The sequence below is a fragment of the Pelmatolapia mariae genome, linkage group LG5 (assembly GCF_036321145.2).
Source record: "Pelmatolapia mariae isolate MD_Pm_ZW linkage group LG5, Pm_UMD_F_2, whole genome shotgun sequence".
Taxonomy (NCBI): Eukaryota; Metazoa; Chordata; class Actinopteri; order Cichliformes; family Cichlidae; genus Pelmatolapia; species Pelmatolapia mariae.
Genome location: NC_086231.1, coordinates 4,915,024 through 4,937,546, shown reverse-complemented (window position 1 = coordinate 4,937,546; position 22,523 = coordinate 4,915,024). Strand labels below are relative to the sequence as shown.

General features: G+C 39.9%; 1 protein-coding gene across 2 annotated transcripts in view; it reads left to right on the top strand.

The window, feature by feature from the left end:
• The window catches only part of kif5ab (kinesin family member 5A, b), a 70,095-nt gene that overhangs the window by 27,503 nt on the left and 20,069 nt on the right, over positions 1-22,523 (top strand). For both annotated transcript variants that reach the window (XM_063473409.1, XM_063473408.1), the window contains exons 10-17: positions 968-1,116; positions 3,624-3,772; positions 7,769-7,995; positions 11,798-11,866; positions 12,993-13,199; positions 17,211-17,357; positions 18,871-19,059; positions 19,718-19,835. In XM_063473409.1, coding sequence (XP_063329479.1) covers positions 968-1,116; positions 3,624-3,772; positions 7,769-7,995; positions 11,798-11,866; positions 12,993-13,199; positions 17,211-17,357; positions 18,871-19,059; positions 19,718-19,835 — 1,255 coding nt within the window. The remainder of the gene's footprint in view (positions 1-967; positions 1,117-3,623; positions 3,773-7,768; positions 7,996-11,797; positions 11,867-12,992; positions 13,200-17,210; positions 17,358-18,870; positions 19,060-19,717; positions 19,836-22,523) is intronic.

The following is a 22,523-nucleotide window of genomic DNA, read 5'->3' as shown; positions in this document are numbered from 1 at the left end:
AGCAGTTTGTCAAGGCGAAATTACACAGTACAATAAATCTGCCGTGTGTATCTGAAGATAGCTCTACATCCAATATAAAGGAATAGCACGCTTTGACATTTTGGGAAAAGCATCAGTTAGATTAGCAGTTTTGTATTCATACTGCAAATACTATCAGCATCTGGCTAGCTAAGCTTGAGATTAAAACTAGGAACAAGCTGATATGGCTGACTTGGCTATGTCCAAATGGGTCATAAGCACAAGTTGTAGCGAAACCTATGTATTTATTATTATTGTGTCACTGCCAGATTCTACTTTTTAAAGTACTCCCAAACCCCAGCTGTGTAACATGTGAGATGCAGTTACACTGAAGTATTTGCCGCTGGAAATAACAGCAGTGCACCCTGAATGAAATCCACACTGTTGTCTTGCAGCTGGGTTGGATGAATGCTTGCAGAAACATGCTAGCTTGTTAGCAGATATCCGTCCCTCCTCACCCATAATTCCCACCGCTGCTACAGCTGGTAATACAATCCAGTCTACCCACTCCTTTCAAGCTCTGTCATAATAATTAAAACACTCCCCGTCTCGTGTTATTATACACCTCTGAAGGCTTTAAAGAAACAAGCTGAAAAGGCCTAGGGAACTCTTGGTAAACTTAAAGGAAAAGCTCTCAGGCTGTAAATGCCTCAGGAATCTGTTAGAAATTCTGCTGCTATTCAGTCTTCTGAGGAAGGACAAAGTCTTTTTGAAAACATTTCAAGTGTTAAAAAGGTTATACTGTCAATTATCTACCAGAGAGAGAGAAATCACCTTTTTCTTTGTTCTCTCCCGATGCAAACAACACATATTTTTAGTTTTTCAAAGACAGACGTGATGGTGCAGCAATTCAGTATTTCCTTCAGCTTTTCAATCCTCTCGTCTGTCTTTTTCACTGCCCGTTGCTATCTTTAATTCTCTTTCTTCGCTTCTTTTTATCTCTTTGTAGAAATCCCATGTGCCATACCGTGACAGTAAAATGACTCGCATCCTACAGGACTCGCTGGGCGGGAACTGCCGCACCACCATGTTTATCTGTTGCTCTCCCTCTAGCTACAACGATACAGAGACCAAATCCACCTTGATGTTTGGCCAACGGTAACGTTCTTCCATGCTAAGTAGCCATGAACGTATGCGCTGCGACGCACAGCACACATTTGCTTCTCTCTCAGCTGCAGTCGCGGGGATGTTTTTGCTGAAATGTGCTCACCTCAGATATGCTGTTCACATATTACTTCCTCTAACTTTTCCTTTGACGAAGTTGCTTTAGAAGCAGGCTTTTTTTGTAGTTTGGGTTCTGTTTGTTCAAAATCTGTTTTACCCCCCTCTTCAGATAGGTAAGCTGCATTCATGGAGTCTGATTTGGTTTGCTTGCCAGATTTCCTCTCTTATTACTTGCTGTCGACTTAAAAAAAAACCCCACAGATCGAAAAGAAAGATCCTGAAAAGGCTTTTTTGTGGACATCCAGCCTTTCCCCCCTACCAATGAATTGAGACTGACATTGGAGTGTTGGTTGAAATAAATAATGTATTACAGAGCAAAGGCAGTTAGAGAATTCACAATAGATGTTTGAATTTAAAGATTTGGTCTCTTTTCTCTTTTGTCAGAAGCACTAGCTGTACAGTGCCAACAATTATCTGTTTTAAAGATTAATAGAATGTATAAGAAATACTGTAACACGACATTAAATACATCTGCCCTGTAGAATTCAGCATATTTTCTCAGAAAAGCCTTTGAATGGACACAAAGGTCAACAGTGTTAGGTCTGAAATCCTAGCTTAAGGTCATTATTGTTGTTATTGTTGTTTCATTCATTATTAAAAGTACAGGTTTTATGGGTGGACTGTGTATTTATGCAGAGCATAAATAAGTCATGACCACTTTGTTCAGCATTCAGAACATATGCCACCTGATGTTTGATTTTCAGCATCTCCCTATCCAAACAACATGTTATCTTTATTCTGATGTGATGAGACTCTGGATAACACCGTTTGTCTGACTAATGTCAGGGAATAATTGAATACAGACAGTGTTTTCTCACTGAAGTGTGAAATGAAGGGAAAGCCACTGAGTGCTGTGGGTGTTTCAGTGTAACTGTTTCAGCTGTAAAACCACGTATTTTTGTTGTATGTCACTGTGCAAAAGTCTTGAACCACCCTCTTGTTTCTTTATATTTTCCTTCCAAGGAGCCAGACTTTCAGCATTTTTGTAAAAGTGATCTTGAACAATAGTTCTCTGGGTTTTCTGAAGGTCTTTCAAAGTTTTTCTTGGACATTGCCTATTTTTAATCCAGTCCTTGAACCTGGTCATTTTCAGGGGTTGGTGTTTTAAGAGTTTTCCTTTTTTTTCTTCAAGTGAAGTAAAAAAAAGGAAATAGTAGATCGAAAAAACTACCTACAGCAGATGACCAGTATCCAAAAGTAATGTCCTCAAGAAATGGGGAGGAAAAAAACTAGCAAAGATCTGACACAGGACCTGAGAGAATCTGATCTGATCTGTCCACTCTTCACCAAAACCTCATCAAAAATAGTGTTAGTGTAAGGGCAGCTGTCATTTCTAAGGAAAGGAAACAGGGGGAAGAGCCTGATGTATGCCAAATTACAAAGAGCTGGACTGAAAACCAGTGGCAACAGGTCTAAAGGAGTGATTACATTTTTGTGTTTTTTATGTATGTCAGTATTTCCAGTGGAGTGAGGTACAGCAGTGAGTATCTACAGACATCTGTAAACACTCTGTCATGTTTTGGAGGTTAATTTCAGCGAGTGGTGTAGAGGATCTTACCGGTATTGATTAAATAATGAATGCAGAAAAGTGCCATCAGATTTTGATCCACCATGCAGTGCCACCTGGAAAGCATCTGATTAGCAGCACCTTCATTTTTCAGCATGGCAATGATTCCAAACACACTGCCAGTGCAGTACAAGCATACCTGTGGAACACTATCAGTCATGGACTGGCCTCCCCAGAGCCCGGGCCTCAACATTACTGAAGCAGTGTGGGATCATCTCGGCAGAGAATGGAACAAAAGGCAGAAACATCCAAAGTAGAGCTTTGGGATGTCCTTCAAAAAGCCTGGAGAACTATTTCTGAAGACTACTTGAAGGAATTACAATAGAGCTGCCTGTGAGAGTTGAGGCTGTGTAGAAAGCAAATATTGACCTTCAAGTTCATTAGTTAAACAAACACAATTGTTGTGTAGTGATTATGTTTCAGTCACTGCAAAAACAAAATCTAAAGCAAGACTTTTTTATGAATTATTTATCCTCCCATAAATACTCTACCTTATATGATAAGTGCTGTATATTTGATGTGAATATGCTTCAGGGGGGTTGATACATTTTTATATTTTAAATTCCTTACTCTTCATCATATCCCTTTTAACCAAAGTTGGAAGAAACCCAATTTGCATACCAATTAATGAGATGGAAACATATTTTCATCGAGCAGCTGCGACTGGAAACTGTTTTGACAGTTTCTCTGTTCTCTTCTGTTGTCTTGCACTTTCCTTTTTCTCTCTCTTATCTATATATTTTCCTCTTACCCTCCCCTCATACTGTTTCCTTTCCTGTCTGTCTTCCCTCCCTCACTGTATCCCCCCAATTAGAGCCAAGACCATTAGGAATACTGTATCAGTGAACCTGGAGCTCACAGCAGAGCAGTGGAAGAAGAAGTATGAAAAGGAGAAGGAAAAGAACAGGTCAATGAAGGAAACTATTCAAAGACTCGAGGCAGAGCTGAACTGCTGGAGGAACGGTAATACTTGCACTGATATAAAAAACACTTAACATCATCTTCCCCCAAGAGACGGTAAAAATAGTTGCCTGTGCATTTTGAGTTTATCAGTGAGAACCATGAAATGCATATATTTTCAACTGCGCTAATGCCAGGGACTGTGTGGGGATGTTTGCTGGTTGAGCCTCTTTGTTCGAGACTAGTGAACGGATTGCACTGAACATGTTCATGGTCTCAAGAGAATTAGTTACTTCCCCACTAGTATCAGTTGCAGTTTGTGTTTAGTTCTAATTAGCAAATGTTAGTATTATAAAAGGTGAAAATAGGATGGTAGAAATGTAATAAAACATGCAAAGCGCCAGCGCAGTGAGCATTTAGCTCAAAGCATCACAGAACTGCAAGTGTGGCTGCAGACGTCTTAAATTACTCCTATAAAAGAAACAAAAAGAGTGAAAATTGAGTGCTGGTTTAAGCAAATGATTGTAGATCTTGATCTTTAATCTTTTTTTTTTAAAGATTAACTGCCTGCCATACAGTAAAAAGAACGATGGTGTTAAAAGATGAAAAGCTTGTGCTCGAGAGAGATGATACTCCGGCCCAGAAAACACTACTTTTCTGAAAAGAAGAGCCACTGCAGTGCATGTCCTTATTCCAGTCCCTTTTCATGCATGGAGGAGTATTCACTGACAGGAATGAAAATTTCACCAGCCCGCAGGCTTTATTTTGCAGTCTACGTAAGTGCAGATTTAACCTCATTTGATATCATCTGAATACCTGCCAGGGCAGATATGGGACAAGGGGAGCCAAACAGACTTGCTGGACTTGTGCCCAAAACACTTAAAAATCCCTCCTTAGTTATTTTTATTCCATATTATTCTGAATTTTACACTTTGCATAATTGGATTCCCCCTGCACTGTACTGAAGGCAAGACATGATTCAGGCCTTATGATTTATGAATCCTTATGCATTAGTAATCTTCACAGAAGCGAGAGCTAATCACATCTACAGAAAAGTCATAACTTACACTGGTCTTCTCACATGTCACGCACTCACTCATAACTGTTTCAGTTGGCACACAAAAAAACACAAGTATACGAAGCATCGTAGGCACACGCATTTCCCGTTAATTACACTTGCACACGCGTCTCTTTTGTTAGCCGAGGTCTTTTTAAATGTCAGCGCTCTCAGTGCTAGCGATCGGTTGACATTCAACTTGTGTAATGAATCTTTTCCGATGTTTTTCTCCTAAAGATCATTCCCTCGGAGCTTGACCTGAATTTTAAAAATGTTGCAACAAAGATTTATCGATCACCTCTTAGTGAAAATAATTTCTTTCATTCCTTCACCACATTCTCCTTCACACACATAATCTTTTCCTCGACTGTCTTCCAGTCTCCCACGCAATTCAGTGCTTTTAATTTCCTAATTAATCATTTTGACAACATCGTCGCACTCACTCCCCCCTCACTGCCCCCCATGTTGTTACCCACCTCAGGGCAGGAGCTCCTTGAGAAAGATGCTATTGACCTCCATCTTGTACCGCATGCCCACAGACAGGAACGCTTGTCTCACACAATAAATTCCATTCAATTGCAGAGCAGGAACTCCTGTGGTGTGCAGTAGAGAGACACACACATGCAGGTCTTTGTCACATTTAATTTTGTGGCTACTTTTATTGATTAGTACACCGTCAAGTCAACAGGTGGAGCTCAAAGTGTCAGCTGGGTACATTGTGAGATTACTTTGAGCATATTAGAGTTAGAATCACTCCAGTTCTTCATGTAATCACTCCTCTACTTTAGAGCTACCTATAGTGCTTTTAATTAGTCAAATGAGTGCTGTAGTGAAGCCTTGCAGAGGCAGACGTAGTCAGCTTCTGAAATCGGTCAGCAGTAACACAGAAAGTCTCTTCTTTCAACTGCATCAAGATGTTTACACATACATGTTGGAGAAAAGTGGTCACTGCAACACAGAATCTGCAATACAGTTCAAAAAGAACTCATTCTTTCTCAATTTATGTCTGTTTTTTAATCCTAAAAATACAAGCACTGGACACTTTACTAGGTACACCCCTCCCCTTTTGCCTTGCGATGACTTAATTATTCATTTCATAGATTCTACAAGTTGCTCGAATCATTCATCAGAGATTTTGGTCCATATTGATATGATGCCGTCACACACTTGGTGCAGATTTGGCAGCTGCACATACATGATGTGAATCTCTCGTTCCACTACCTCGTAAAGGTGCTCTGTCGGATCGAGATCTGGCAAATGTGGAGGTCAATTGAGTATAGTGAACTCATTGTGATGTCCAAGAAGTCAGTTTGAGATGATTTGTGCTTTGTGACACGGTGCATTATTCTGCTGGAAGCAGCCATCAGATGATCGATGCACCGTGGTCATAAAGGGTCAGCAACAATACTCAGGTAGGCTGTGGTGTTTAAATGATGCTCAATTTGTACTAGGCGGAAAATATCCGACCACATCACCACGACCAGCCTGAACTGTTGATACAAGACAGGATGGATTCATGCCTTCATGTTGTTTCCACCAATTCTGACCCTACCATCTATCACGCTCGTCGGACTGCCAATGTTTTTCCAGTCTTCTACTTAAGCCTGTGCAAACTCTAACCTCGGTTTCCTGCAGTTGTTAGGATGCCTGGGTCGTCGACCCAGGGTTTTGAGTTTATTATATTATTTATCATTTCTAGTCTTTGGTTTCTTTGTTAGAGTTCTGTCTTATGGTTTATGTCTCTGTGTAATCCTTAGTTGCTATATCCCCGTGTCCAGTCAGTGTCGGTGTCTGCCCTGGTCCCACGTCTCTGTTCCCTCTGTTGCAGTGCCTGCGTGTGAGTCTGTGTCTTTAGTTCAGTCTGTGTTATGTTTCCAGTTTTATTTTGAAGGTCCATGTCTGATGTTAATGTATCTGGTTTTGCTTCCCCTTGTCTCGTTAGGCCTGATTTGCCCCAGCTGTGTTTCCCTCCTGTTACCCATTCCCTGATTGCTCCCTCTGTGTATTTAAGCCCTGTGTTTCTCTGTGTCAGTGTCCTGATCTACCCTCTTCTTGCTGTGTGTTTTGTCTGCGTAAGTTTATTTGCAAGTTTGTTACCTTGAGTTTAGCAATAAATCTGAGTTTGAGTTACTTTCCGCCTCCGAGTGTCTGCACATTGGGTCCTCCTACCACTCCTGCCTGCACACAGCCTTCACATAACAGCAGTGGTGTGGTCTTCTGCTGCTGTAGCTCATCTACTTCAAGGTTCAAATGCTCTTCTGCATAGTCTGGGATGCATGGGTGCATTTCCACATAGAGAACCTCTGCTTTCTTATTTTTCAGACCATCCAATGTGGGATGGAAAAATGCACTCTGAAAACACTCAGATCAGCCCGTCTGGCACCGACAACTCTACGCTGAGATGCTGCTGTGTGATTGGCTGACTGAAAAACTGTGACAAAAGCAGTTAAACAGGTGTACCTAACAAAGTGGACAGTGATTGTAATCACTGGACATACTTTACAGCTTCTCTCTTTCCATATAAAGTAAACTGTGTTCAGTAATTCATTATGTGACAGAATCATATCTAATAACATAAGAATCCCACTATTTGTTAAATGAACAGACTGAAGTGTTTCACCTACCCTTCTGCTCTCACTGTTTATAAAGACATGTCATAAACCTCTTAATACTTCCAAAGGAGGGCACTAAGCTTGCAGGCAGACATTTTACCGTCCCCTCCACGAGGTGTAGAGTTTGCGTAATTATTTCTCTCACAAGCAAACTGACACTTTGATAATATGTATGTTGTGTATATATTGTATTTTGCACTGCTGTTCAATCAGATTATATGGTAAAGAGCACTCATTTTTGGCACATTGCATTATGCTTAGGGCACTTACTATACTAAGGATTAACCTACTAATCATATTTTATGCATTAATCCTTAGGGTAGGATTTGCAGGAGAGATAAGAGGAGCATTTTCAAAAACTGAGAAAAAAAAATCTTCCCTTGTGTATAGGTGAGAATGCTGCTGTGCCGGGGCAGCTGTGTGAAGGATCTGAGGATGCCCCCCTGGTTCTTCCAGAATCTGAGGAGTCAGTTCTTGACGTATGCAGCCCCTGCACTCCTTGCACGCCCTGCACCCCCTGCTCTATTGCCTCCTCCATTGTGGTTCATATCTCTGAGGAGGAGAGGCAAAAGTACGAGGAGGAGATTCGCAAGCTCTACAAACAGCTAGACGATAAGGTAATGAACGAACAGTGCACGAGGATGATTTGTGCACGGATGTAGAGCTCCTCACACATCACGGCTGCGTTTTCTGTAATGTTATGCACACATTAATTCAAAGACTGTCTCATGCATATATTATTTATGTTAATGAGTTCAGGATCATACACATAGTAGTGAGTAATGTAGCAAACACAGAGGAAGTAGTAACTCTGAAAAGTGTTAAAGCTTTAAATTATTTAAGACTTCTGCGTACACACACGGTTTTATAATGTGTCATTTTATTTTTTCATTACTAGATTTTTCCTTTAAATATGCAGAAGCATATACTGACATGTTTTCCTGTACATGCCTTGCTGTGTGAATGCACACACTGCCCTGTGTACATTTTGCTCTGTATTCATGTATCCCTGGGGATGCATATATTTTATTTTGTCTCTGCTGATGTGGTACAGTTATAACAGACCGGATGCATGATATTCTATATGTTAAATGTATTTGTGGATACAAATGTATACATAGCAGATACCTGGGATTTTTCTTTTATTGCACTCAGTCGCGGTGTACCTCGGATTTCCCATCATCTCGTATGGCATGTGCGAGCTACTGCAGACCACTATGTCACATACTTTTTTGATATATTATTGTTTTTCTCTGGTAGCACTGACCCCGCAGCTTCTGTAGAGCCAAGCATTAAAAATCCTCCTCTTCTTCGTATGATCCCGGTTCTTTAACCTTTTGGTTTTCTTGGTGTTATAGTTTTGGTTTATTGATCTGAGTATTTTCGAGTGTTTAGTTTGTGTTATAACTTAGTGTTAGGTCTCATTTCCTGTTTTATTTTGATAGTTGCTTGCCTCTAGTGTATTGTGTTTAGTTTTACTTTCCCTTCTGTCTTTAACTATTGTCACCTGCATCTTGTTAGCCTGCTGTGTCCACTTTCCTAATTGCCCTCATGTGTATAAAAAGTGCTGTCTTACCCTGAGTCTTTGTCTCAGCATCTGTTAATGTTCTCTGCTTGTCTTCAGATAGTTTTGAGAGTTTGTTTAGTCTCCCAGTGGATTTTGTGCTTTTCATTAGCTGGAAAAAAAATTTGTTTTGTTCTCCATCTCTGCATTTTGGTCTGCAAATCACGATGTTTTCTTTAGACGATCAAACACCTGAAGAATCACAGATTACAGTATTAGTAGTTTCTACTGTTACCATTGGCATATGTAGTGTAACCAGTGTTGGGGAGTAACGGAATACATGTACCGCCGTTACGTATTTAGAATACAAAATATGAGTAACTGTATTCCGTTACAGTTACCGTTTAAAAAGGTGGTATTCAGAATACAGTTACTTTGTTGAAATAAATGGATTACACGGCGGTACTTTCCTGTTTCATATTGTCGCGGGTCAGGACTGTTTGGGTTTGTTTGACAGCTACGCTCTGTTGTTCCAGGTGGCAGCGTTACGGTTGCCATGGTTACAGGGTGACGCTCTCTCTCTGCGTGTTTCCTGGGTGAGAGAGCGCTTTTTTGTTGTTGTTGTTGTGCTAAGCTAAAAGGCAGAACGCTACAGGCATGGCCCTAAAGAATGTAGCCTCATGGGCAGTGTAGTCCGTGCTGCAGCGAGAATGGACTACCATACACGTTATGTGTCTGTGAGCGAGGGAGGGAGAGAAAGGAAAAGTCCGAGCTGTCACGGAGCAAAAACGGGAGCTGGAAGCATGTAAATATAATAACAACCACTGCAGCCAAGAAGAGTGCCTGACGAGCCCATTTGTAAGTAAGCTATTAAGACTCAACTGTACACTGTGTTCGTGTTTTCCTCCGGAAAAAATAAGTTCCGTTGGAGCAGCCTTTCAACGCTTCTCTCTGTCTCTCGCTAGCAAAGTTGACCCAGACAACAAAGTAAAGCTAGTTTTCAGCTACGAGCCCGACACGAACCTGACGTATTAGCCAGAGGTCCCTTTACTACGGTTCGGAGCCGCGGACCTTCAGTATCAGTAATAAATCACAGCAATAGTACATTCACGTAGTTGTAAACAGCATGATAATATATTAAGTAATCCAAAGTATTCAGAATACGTTACCCTCATTGAGTAACGTAACGGAATACGTTACAGAATACATTTTGGGGCATGTATTCGGTATTCTGTAATGGAATACATTTTAAAAGTAACCTTCCCAACACTAAGTGTAACTAACACTGTCCTCCAGGATCTTGTTTCTGTGACAAACAGCTTACATCTACAGTGTGTTTGTTTCTTTGTTGGACTTATTTTCTGGCTGCTAACAACAACCTGCTCAGGAGGAGAGCTCACAGACTTTATTCCCTCCTTGTTAGAGGGGAAGCTGTGGAGCTGCTGACCACAGTCAAACACCTTGGACTGCATATGTCCAATAACCTTACATGAACTACAAGTACTGCAGTATTATTAAGAAAGCTCATCAATGGCTGTTTTTTATGAGAAGCCTGAAGCAGGCTGGCCTTGGAGCTTGCATATGCTCATCTGACTCATAATCTGTACATATAAGATAAAGTAATTACACGTCTGGCTTGTAACCTAGATGGAGCCTTGTCTCTGATCTCTACTTTTCTTTGCAGGTGTCTGAAGGTATGCAGTGTTCTTAGAATTAAAACGTGCTCATTACTTTAGCCCGTATTTTTTTTTCCAGTGACACTAATCCTCTTCTGTACATTCTCACTAACAGGTACATCTATGATTTTATTCCCTCCACACTTGACTACTGCAATGCCCTTTTCTCTTGCAACAGTCACTGTAACATACACAAGCTACAGTTAATTGAAAATACTGCTGCCAGGCTTTTATCATGCACCAAAAGGAGCGACCACACTACGCTGGTCCCGTCCTTGCAGCATTCACTGGTTACCTGTTACTTTTAGATATGATTCCAAGATTTGATTGCTAGTTTTTAAAGCCCTGCACGGTGAGGTTCCTGCCTACAAATGCGAGCTGCTGACACGTCTGGTTATTAAAGGTGATGAAGCCTTTGCAGTTCAGGCAGACAAACTCTGTAACCTCTTTTAAATTGCTTCCTGAAGCCTGTTTCATTGTTTCCCTTTTTAAAATCACTGATGCCTCGTTCACACTTCTAGTTAATATGTTTTTTTATTGCGTAGGATCGTGTAAGTGGTTTCTCTTGTCTCCACTGAATTTGAAGATGATTTGAATTCTCTTTAGTTTTCATTTTTCAAAATTTATTTTTATCATTTAGCACTTTGTAACCTTGCATTAAAAAGTCCTATAAAAATGCAAATGAGGTAAAAAAAAGTCACTGTGAATTAACTGTTGTTTAGAGACGTTGGGCAGGCTCAAGCTGAGTGTTTTTCCTGTTGCAATCTTTATGTTTTGAAACCAGTCGTGGAAGGACTGAGGGACACTGCATACTTACAGAAATAAGGGCTTTGGGGCATTTTTCTTATTTAATTACTTTTTTAAAACAAGACACCTCACCACCTCTGGGAATTAGAAAGAATGCAGGTTTAAGGCACTTTGATGATCATTTATATATAGGCACTGGTCTCACTCTGACTTTTTTGCTTATTCTGATGAAGCCACTCTTTTTCTTTTGTCGGATTACTGCTCTGTCATTTTGCCCATATAATTGCTGATGCCGTTCCCTTTTTGTCATAAATCAGGCCTTCATTTTCTAAAATGTGTGCACAGTGGCAGATCCAGTTATGGTGAAACAAAGATGTATGGGTATCCGGTCCAACATGCAGCTGTCGTCTATTGTAAGTTTAAAGCGTATAGTTGTGAATGGAAACTGAACACATAATACGACTGTGGGTGCATGTGTCTTTTCCACTAAAGGATGACGAGATCAACCACCAGAGCCAGATGGTGGAGAAGCTGAAGGAGCAGATGCTCGACCAGGAGGAGGTAAAGGATCTTGGTTTTATTTCCTTTCATCAGTTTGGTTAAACAGCTCACGGTGGGCTGCAGTGTCTTTGAATGTGGAAATGAAAACTACACTGTGAATAGAAGTCAGCTGTGAGACATTTATTATCCTGCCCTTGAGATTACTGACAGAAAAAGTCCTTTCAGGTGCCAAAAAGCACTTGAAGAAATTAAACTGTCATTGTTTAATTGTGAGTGTATCACTGTTGCTGTATTCTACATGCTAGCAGTGGTTTAATCTAGAATAGAATTAAGTGGCTGATCAGCGCAGAAAAGAATCGATGAAAAGACTGAAGAATGACTGAAGCTTGTTAAGTGTTCGTTTTAGAAATTGCTCCCTAACTTTTACACAGGGAACGATTGGTTTTTTTTTGCTGACATGACTGAACACTGCTGCTGACAAATAAACATGCTCTCTAGTGATTTGATCTATAATTGTCACCTTATCACATAAATATCTACTGCAAGTAAGTAAATCAGTACTTGTAGGAAGAAAGCAATTAAAAGACTCAATTAAAACCCAATTAAGAGACGTATTTGCAGCGTGTTTTCATAGGAGAGGCTAAACTGTTGAGGAAGAGAACCTAAAAAAGGCTTTGGGATGAAAAGGACTCTACATTTGCTTAATTTATTCAATCATTTCCCAAATGGTCCTGCTGCGGGTTGAACTGACACAGTCCTAACTACCCAACTATGGTTTGTTTATAGTAACGCAAAGTTACATTCATTTATCTAAATAAAAGCCATATGCTGCAGTGCAAATATGCCGGCACTCCAAGCGGAGAACATCTACATTTAATGGCTTCCATTCAGTGAAATGACCCACAGTGGGCTGCAGCAGTGCAGCAAACAGCATGGTGGCACAAAAGCCATCTCTCAATCTTTAAATTATTCTTTTGTTCAGTTGCTTGAATATTGTGTGACAGGGTTTGTGCAGACATTTAGCTCTTTATGCCAGAAAACAGGATAACTCTGTTAAGACCCAGCAGCTCTGCTCTCTAAATAATGAAGCAAGCGCTCCCAAGCAGGGAAGTTTCTCCGTTCCACTTTTAAAATAGTTTTTTCTCTATTTACAGTTTGCATTAAGTCGAATGTCTTTGCCCCTCAGCTTCTCGCATCGTCCAGAGGTGACAGTGAGAAGGTGCAGTCGGAGCTCGGCAGGCTGCAGGCCGAGAATGAATCCGCAAAGGCCGAAGTAAAAGAGGTTCTTCAGGCCCTGGAGGAGCTGGCGGTCAACTATGACCAGAAAAGCTTAGAAGTCGAGGAGAAGAGCATGCAGAACAAGCTCCTGGCTGAGGAGCTTTCAAAGAAAATGGTGGGTCTGACTTCCAGGAGGCTTTTTGAATAAATCTTTTAGCAACAAAGTTCTGTGGCTAAAATTAAGAAATAGAATATCATAAACAAAGAAGATCATGGACAGATGTTGTGCTTTGGTGTGTTTACAGGGAAGCAAACTGCAGAAAAAAAGTAGAAAAGGAACTCTCTGTAATAAAACCATTTCTTCATTTAAGCCTCCATCTTACAATATGCTGAGCTACTGGTTCAAAATGCAATTAGTGAGATAAGTAAAATTAAAGCTGCATGTAAAGAAGATAAGGAGAAAATTCTGATGAATGGTGCCACCAGTGGTCATGAAGATAAAGAAAAAGTGAAGTATTGGGATTTCTTTTGTTTTCTTTCTCCTTTTTTTTGCTTCTTGACTGGTTCAATGTCGTGCACTATGACTGCCCACAGAGAGCACAGCTCTGACTTTGCTCGATTAAATGTATTTTTCACAGAAAAGCTTGTTTACTTGAAGAAAACAGTCAGTGCTGTCAAAGACGAAGTTTAGTTTATCTTTGATTTTTTTTGTAACAAAGACATCCAGCCTTTCTGGATCGAGACCTTCCAGTGACTGTGTTTTCAATAGTCATGGTCGAGAAAATGTTTTGCTTTTGTGTGATGGGAGCTTTCTGTTTTTATGTTTTTTTCTCTCTTCTCACTGGTTGGATGTGGGTGGGGTTCAGCCACACATAATGTCTCATATTTCTATGAACCCGTCAGATAGGTAGGCTATTTTTTGACTCTGAATCAAACCACACCTACACAGTCCTGCTGAAGAAGGGACTTTGACTGTTAAACTGCTAATAAATATACCTAAAGACAGAGAAGGAGAAACAACATTTATAGCATATTAGCATCTCTTCATTGGATTCCTGTTAAACTGACTCTCGTACAAGGTCTTGAATAATCAGACACCATCTTATCTTAAAAACCTCATGGTACCATTTCACACCAGTAGATTCTCTCACTTTCAGACTGGTTTACTTGTTGTTCCTAGAGTATTTAAAAGTAGAATGTGAGGCAGAGCCTTCAGATTTCAGATTTGTAACCAACTACCAGTTTAGATTCAGGAGTGTTGGAGACAGACTCCATCTCTACTTTTAAGATTAGGCTTCAAACTTTTCTTTTTGCTAAAGCATATAGTTAGGGCTGGACCAGGTGACCCTGGATCCTCCCTTACTTACGCTGCAATAGGTGTAGACTGCTGGGGGATTCCCATGATGCACTGAGTGTTTTGTCTTCACTCACTATGTGCCTATACACCTCTCTGTATTTAATCTTTAGTTATTATTAATGTCTGTCTCTCCTCACCCAAACTGGGGCCACCTCTCCCTGAGTCTGGTTCTTCCTGTAAAAAAGGAAGTTTTTCCTTCCCGGTGCCAACTCTTGAGCCAGAGTTGATTGTGGCTCAAGAGTTGGCAGTTTGTCTTGTAATCAGAAGGTTGCCGGTTCGAGCCCCGGCTCCGACACTCTCAGTCGTTGTGTCCTTGGGCAAGACACTTCACCCGTTGCCTACTGGTGGTGGTCAGAGGGCACGGTGGCGCCAGTGTCTGTCAGTGGGCCCCAGGGCAGCTGTGGCTACCATGTAGCTTGCCATCACCAGTGTGTGAATGTGTGGATGACTGAATGTAGTGTAAAGCGCTTTGGGGTCCTTAAGGACTAGTAAAGCGCTATACAAATACAGGCCATTTACCATTTACCATTCCCACTGTTGCTAAGTGCGTTGTCATAGTGGAGTCATCTGATTGTTGGAGTTGTTATCTCTGTAACATTGTACGTCTTTATTTTACAATATAAACCACCTTCTGGGGACTATTGTTGTGATTTGACACTATATAAATATTTAAAATACTCTTACTCAAAGTAGCAATTTTCCCATAAATTTTGTAATGGTTACTTCCTTATTCTATATATATCTGATTATATTTACAATTTGGATAACTGTTAAAGTATTGCTTAGAGCAGTAACTATCAAAACCTGGTTGCAGTATATCCCTGATGCACAGAACGTTGTCTGGTAGAAGAAAACTTACAGTGATAATTTACAGGCAGGTTTTTTCAGTTACATCGAGGGCTTTGAATAATTTCTTACCATATAGATGGATGTTTATTACCTATTAAATATTCAACAATATGTGTGTCATGTGGAAGTGTGCCTCACAGTTGAAAGAAAGTGTTACAGAGAGTTGAGCAGAATGAGTCGAGGAGATGAGCATGCAGAACAAGCTCCTGGCTGAGGAGCTTTCAAAGAAAATGGTGGGTCTGACTTCCAGGAGGCTTTTTGAATAAATCTTTTAGCAACATAAAGCACATTATTTAAATAAGCCCAGCCTCTGTATTAATTGTCCTTCTGCAGCACAAATAAAGTGAATAATAGATAAAAGTCAAGAGGAGACCACTGGCAGAGCTGGTCAGAGCTTTGTGCAGTTCCTGACTTATTCAGTGATTTAAGTGACCATATTTGACCTTCTTATTAAATCCTCTTCAATATTTCATCAGTGTGTTTCAGTCTGCCGCACGTGTCCTTCTGTCTTTTCCTGTCTATCTCAGGAGCAGAAGCTGATTGAACATCTGACAACAGAACCACCATTTAGTCTGCTAAACCTGCCTGAAGCCCTCATTTCTCCTCAATCATTTCACTTAGCGCAATGCCTCTATAGCCTCTTCAGTCTGCTCTGCTCTGACCTGTCTGATCCTGCAAGGCTCCTGCACAGAGAGTGTCTGAGACTTTGACAAGATATGAAACTAAATACAAATAAGATTTCAGTGCTGGTAAATGCAGGTGGTGCTATAAGAGAAAAAAAATCCCCTCATCAAAATCTTTTGGAAATGTTTCTCAATCTTGAATTTTTAGGCACATTGGTCTTGCCAGTTGTTACAGTAGAAATGGGAAAAGCTCTGGGAATACTGAAGCACATTCATCATGGCCATCATCCCCGCAGCTGCCTTCATCTTTGTTTTTAGTGGGAACTTCTTCTGCACTTCTGCAGGTGTCCGTGCCATCGCTCACCATCACTGCCATTGATCGGCTACTTTAAACACCATAATTCATCCATCTGGCCATTTAAACCCCTTTTTTATCAACATGATTAAGCCCATTCATCACGTCAATGAACCAACTCTATTCATCATCCCATGTTTTACTTATTTATAAAAGAATCAGTTTCAGCTCATTATTACCTTCAGTTTATCTTAAGATGACATTGTGACATTTGAAGTGACCGGGAAGACTGTAACAGAGCTTGAAGTGAATCACAGAGATGAAGATGGAAGAGCTGATTAAGGAGTATTTAAGAAGGTGGCTAATGGTGCTTTCAAATGACTGATGAACTGGGGAGCAATAACATAAAACGTGCCATGAAAAATTGCTCAAGTAGAATATTTCACTGGTGACAGATGAGCCACTCATAAAATGAAACCCCATAAACAAGTCGGTATGCTTTCAGATTTCTTTGTTGGAACAACACCTTTATGGAACGTCTTCCTCTTCGTCATCTCCTTCTTCTTCTACCTGTTCTTTCTTGTCATTGTCTTCTTCATCTTGTTTAGGGTCATAGGTCATTCAGTCTACTACCCAACTCTTGGTCTCACATGTGTGAGTAGGAGAAATGTCTTTAATGTTATGTTGTCGAACCTGACTGAGATCAAATGGTTTCATTGTGCTGCAGCACATTTGCGCTCCAGCACTGGTTAGAAGCTGCTTGCTGTGCAGAATGGAAAATAATAAAGTAAACTCCATCGTGTACTCTCTCAGATGTTATTGAGCGCAGATGCCATCCACTCCTCTTCATGCAGTTTATTGATTTATAATTTGGTGGCTACTATGTTATGCTCCTGCAGCCATGTGTGTATGCAGATTCGGGGAATCTAATCACCACTTCTCGGAGTCTGTCCTACACAATTTCTGTCTTTTTTCGTATTTGCATGTACCTTCTGGAGTTTCTCGCCTTAGGACAACGGTTCTCCCTAACACCTCTTATCTGCTTGACTCCTCCCTCCGCAGGCTCATCTCATGGCTTTAGAGGCAGAGCTTTCCCGTATCCAGGAAGTGAGCAGCCACCAAAGAAAACGCATTGCTGAGATTCTTAATGGGCTCATGAGGGACCTGAGTGAATTTAGCACGATCGTTGGAAACAAGGACATCAAGCTGGTGAGTGGTACAGACGTGGATAGAGTGCATTTTTGTGATGAAAGCGACAACTGTGGTGTAGGTAAAATGAGAAAGATGATCCTCATGTCAAAGCAAGAAAATATACAGCTAAATTTAAGTATCAGTGTAGAAAAGGAATTCAGAGAAATTCAAAAGAAGACCTGAAAGCACAAACAAAAGCAGGGTTTAGTGTTGAGCTTATTCAGACTTGCAGGAGTCTAGTCAAGCGCAAAGCCTGAGAACAACATAGTCCAAAGAAAAACAACTCAAAAAGCAGCCGCAGGAAACATGAGAGAAAACGCTGGCAGTAAATGCAGGAGATGAACACAGATGGACTGATGATGGCTAACAACAAGAAAAACCAGAGTATAAATACACCGAACATTGTGACCACTGACAGGTGAAGTGAATAACGCTGATTATCTCTTCATCATGGCACCTGTTAGTGGGTGGGATTATATTAAGGAACCAGGGAACATTTTGCTTTCAGAGATGATGTGTTAAGGGGGGAGGGGGGGAGGGCTATTGTGAGGATATTAGCAGGTTGTAATGGTTAGACAACTGGGTCAGAGAGTCTCCCAAGTTGCAAGTCATGTGTGATGTTTCTGGTCTGCAGTAGTCAGTATCGATCAAAAGTGGTCCAAGTCATGGGCGACCAAGGCTTCCTGGTGCTGACCCATGTGGTCGAGTCCAACAGATGAGCCCAATTTGCTGAAAACGTTAATGCTATTTATTTTTTTTTAAAGTTAATGTTGATTCTGATAGATAGTCAGAATGTTATGCTTGATCGGTGCACATAAGTAATTAACCACATGAGAAATTAATGAGGGATGACCAAACAATCTCAAATGGCTGGAAGGAAATAAAGAAAGCAAGTAAAAGCAAGAGAGACAGTAAATACCAACAAAGTGAAATGCAAAGCATGACAATAAATCTTCTGGCATAAAGCCGTGACAAAGTGCTCTGGTAGATCTGCCAAAAAGGAGACAATTAAATTAAAAAAAACTTACATATATATGTGTGTATGTGTGTATGCATATGAATATTTTCTGTTTGCTGATAAAGTGTCATTTTTCAGGCATTTCTCTTTAACTTGATTGGTTTGGCATCCATGTAAATTTATGCTCTGAATGAGCATTTAAAATAAATTTCTGTGTTTATAGACGTGACTTAAATCAACAGCTTTACATTATTCAATATAGTCAGTATACCACTCGCATATGCAGAATGTCGTGTATGCACATCCGCTATCATCTGTAGTGCTTAGATTGATGTGTATACATTTTCCTCCACACTTCATTTCGGAGCTTCTGAGTTGCTACATCTGCTAAATGAGACCATTAACCTAATGGTCGTGCATACAAAATGCCAGAGTGTTTCTAAGATGCTTCCCTTTCCACTGATTTAACGCCCATGCTGTGTTTAAACAGTCCCCACTCAATCTTGATCAAGCATCTACTAGACTGATTTTTTCTTTTTATTTAACTGTCTCCTCTCATTCATTCGTCTCCAGCCTGTGGAGATCACCGGAGCGATCGAGGAAGAGTTCACAGTGGCTCGCCTCTACATTAATAAGATAAAGTCAGAGGTGAAGTCCATGGTGAAGCGCTGTCGCCACCTGGAGAACCTACAAACCGAGTGTCACCGCAAGATGGAGGAGACGGGCAGAGAACTGTCTTCATGTCACCTTCTCATTTCACAAGTAAGATTGCAAACTGAGGGATAAATGTGTTGTTGTTGGTTACCAAATCGATTGAATTGAACTGAATTATTAAATCTAGATGAACTGTAGAAACTAAAATAAAATGATATGGGGGTACAAATGTTTGTTCATCTGGTACTAGACAGAAATACTGGTGATACTGATACTGAAACATTATCAATTAACACTTCAAAAGGCTCACTGGCTTGGGCAGGTGACCCATGTGTCTTAAAGCTATTGCAGAGCCCTGGTTTCAAATCTAGCCTGAGCCATTTGCTGCATGTCTTTTCCCAGTTTTCCTGTCATAATAAGGCTGAAAAGCTTTAAAACACAGTGTAGCTACTCCCAACATCTTAACATGACCCAACTCTTTGTGGGGTAGATTTTTCTTTTTGCTTTGGAAAGTTTTAGTCTGCACAGGGTCATAATTCTCAAAAAATTGCATGTTTTATATTCCGTGTTCATGTAGTAGCCTGAAGCCACGGTTCAAATTTCGCTAACTGTGGTATTTAAACTACACTCCCCGATGACAAGAGATCATAAATATTCAGTGAACAAAAAGAGTAAAAGTGCATTTTATCCTTGATGTAAAGTGTCCTCTTGGGTAGAGGTCTTTGCTCGTCACTAAACTTTTTGCATATGATGTTCTGACTTTCAGCACGAGGCGAAGATTCGCTCTCTAACAGAGTACATGCAGAACGTGGAGCTGAAGAAGAGACAGCTGGAGGACAGCTATGATTCTCTGACTGCGGAGCTGGCTAAACTCCAAGCTCAAGGTACATTTGTTATAGCCCACACTAGTGAAGCAGTGCAAGTATCTAAACTGGTACGTTTACTCCTTTGTGATTATTTTTTTTAAATGAAGCTCATTAACCAAACAATTTTTTTTTCAAATAAACTTGATTCGCCTTTTTGAATTATCATAACGTTCAATCATATGTATTCAACCATTTAGAAGTACACTTGAGGAGTTGTTTTTTTAATGATTAGATATCACTGGTGTGGTGTGTAGTAGTACACACAGTCACATCTGCTGACATTTGCATTTGTATGTTGAAGTATTGGGGAGATGAAGAGTCTCCTCTGATACCTCCATCTGGGTTTAAAGATGTATGCGTATGCAGCTTGTAGGGTAAAAAGCAAAGGTGGGACCAAGTCATTGTTTTGCAAGTCTCAAGTAAGTCTCAAGTCACAAGTCAAGTCTCAAGTAATGTCAGGCAAGTCAGAGTCAAGTCTCAAGTAATGTCAGGCAAGTCAGAGTCAAGTCTCAAGTAATGTCAGGCAAGTCAGAGTCAAGTCTCAAGTCACTGGTGTAAAAGTCCGAGTAAAGTCACAAGTCTGAAACTTTGAATTTCAAGTCCTTTCGAGTCTTTAAAAAAAAAAACGAAAAAAAAAAGAATGTTGCAGTTATATGCTAAATGTAAATATTAGACCATGTGATTTTTAAATCTCTGTTTTTCTCAACACATGACGAAATAGTGAACTTAGAAAATATACACAAATTGTGAAATTGCACCTCTATAAAATGCAGCTCAATTAAACTTAGCTCCAAGAATAATTTTCACCGACAATTCTGGGATAAGCTGCATGTTATTCTTGGATGCGCTTGTAGGACCGGCTTTAAAATAGCATGACAAAAATATCATACACATTAAAGTTAGTTGACATCACAAACTTAGATGAAGTCAGCTATCTCATCGTAGCAAAAGAGAAGTGCCACCTACCGTTCTTTATGCAACTTCAACTGTCGGACAAAGTTGGAAGTTGTTCCATATCCGTATGTGATTCTATTCTTGCATGTTTTGCATATTGCATTTCGTTTTTTTGTTGACTACTTCATAGTTTATGTACCTGAATAAAACAACTCCTTGCAGCATTTTTGAGCGTTTTTTTTTTTCTTCTTAAAAAAAAATCTGGTTAATTTGATTGGCTGTGCTACAGCTCACGCACACATACGTACGGAGTGTGGTTTGAATAAATGAATGAATGAATTGAATTAATGGTGCACACTTTCTATATAATATGCGTGTTAAGTTTTAGATTTGGGGTGAAATATCAAGTCTTTTCAAGTAAACCGGTTCAAGTCCAATTCAAGTCCCAGGTCATTGGTGTAAAAGTCCAAGTCAAGTCACAAGTCTTAGAACATTTTTTTCAAGTCAAGTCTAAAGTCATAAAATTAATGACTCGAGTCCAAGTCATGTGACTCGAGTCCACACCTCTGGTAAAAAAGGTGTTTTTTGTAAATTACAGTCCATTTACTGTGAACTAAACTAGGAGAGGGCAGAGCACAGAACACAAACATGTAACATACGTGTCATTGGAGTTATTTTGTTTTACTTGAAACAAAGAGTTTTTAAGATATGAATTTGACTTGGATTATAAATCAGAAGTAAAACCTCTGAAATGTGTCCAGAGGTTAAAAAAGTAAAGTAAAAAATGTTTCTTTAGTTGGAAATAATGGGCAAATTGGCACATTTTGAAATTTTGAAAATTCAAGTGGTTAACAGGATTTTTGAAATTCATGGCTCTAGAGGGAAAACCAATTTTGACACTATCCACATTTGAAAGATTGTTTCAGTTTTCTGCTGCACTACACAGTGACTCCATCAATTTCCTTTAAATGCTTATCAAATTCAAAGTCGCTGAGGTGTTGGAGGTTCTCAGATTTCAGATAATAAGGTCAGCATTTTTACAAATGTGAGCCAAAGGATCAAGCTTTAAACTGTTTTTTCTACTGATGGTTACACCTGATGATGGTGTCAGAGAGAGCAGATACCCCCAGTATGGTAATTTTGTGAACACATTGCTGCCTGTGAACACAGAAGCACCACCCACCTGTGGTTCCAACCTTCTGTTTGTTAGAGGCAGCCAGTCAGAAGAGAGTCAACTTGAAGAGGACACATAAGAGGAGAGGAGGCAAACTCCTTATTTCAGACAGAGGTTGATCTAAAGGGCCTACTCTAAGATAATACAGCGGTGATAATAACGACTATTTTAAACATGTTCAGTTGTGTGCATAAAAAACAATATAGAGTAAGAAATCAGCATAATAGGTAAGCATTTTACTCCTTTTAGTTTAGTATATTAGAGTTGGTCATTGGTCATGATCTAATGCAGTGGAGAAACACAGATTTTGATGATGATAAAAGTGATAATATAAACAGCAGCATCGTATTTTTGTCTGCACTAAAATGGTAAAATAACTGGTCAGTGAGCAGCCACCGTCTACAGAGATAAGTATCACTAAATACACTGCAAAAATTGGCTAAATATAAGGAAAAAATATGTAATTTGAGAAGATCCAGACTATAATCAAGTAAAATAATAAAATAACACTTGGTAAGATTTCTTGAAATGAGAAAAAGAAATGTCTAAACTTTAGTCAAGTGAGAAATCTCTTAAAAGACGTGTTGACACACTCATTCCAAGTACTTCATTGAGCCAAATAAACCTTTGGCATTGCT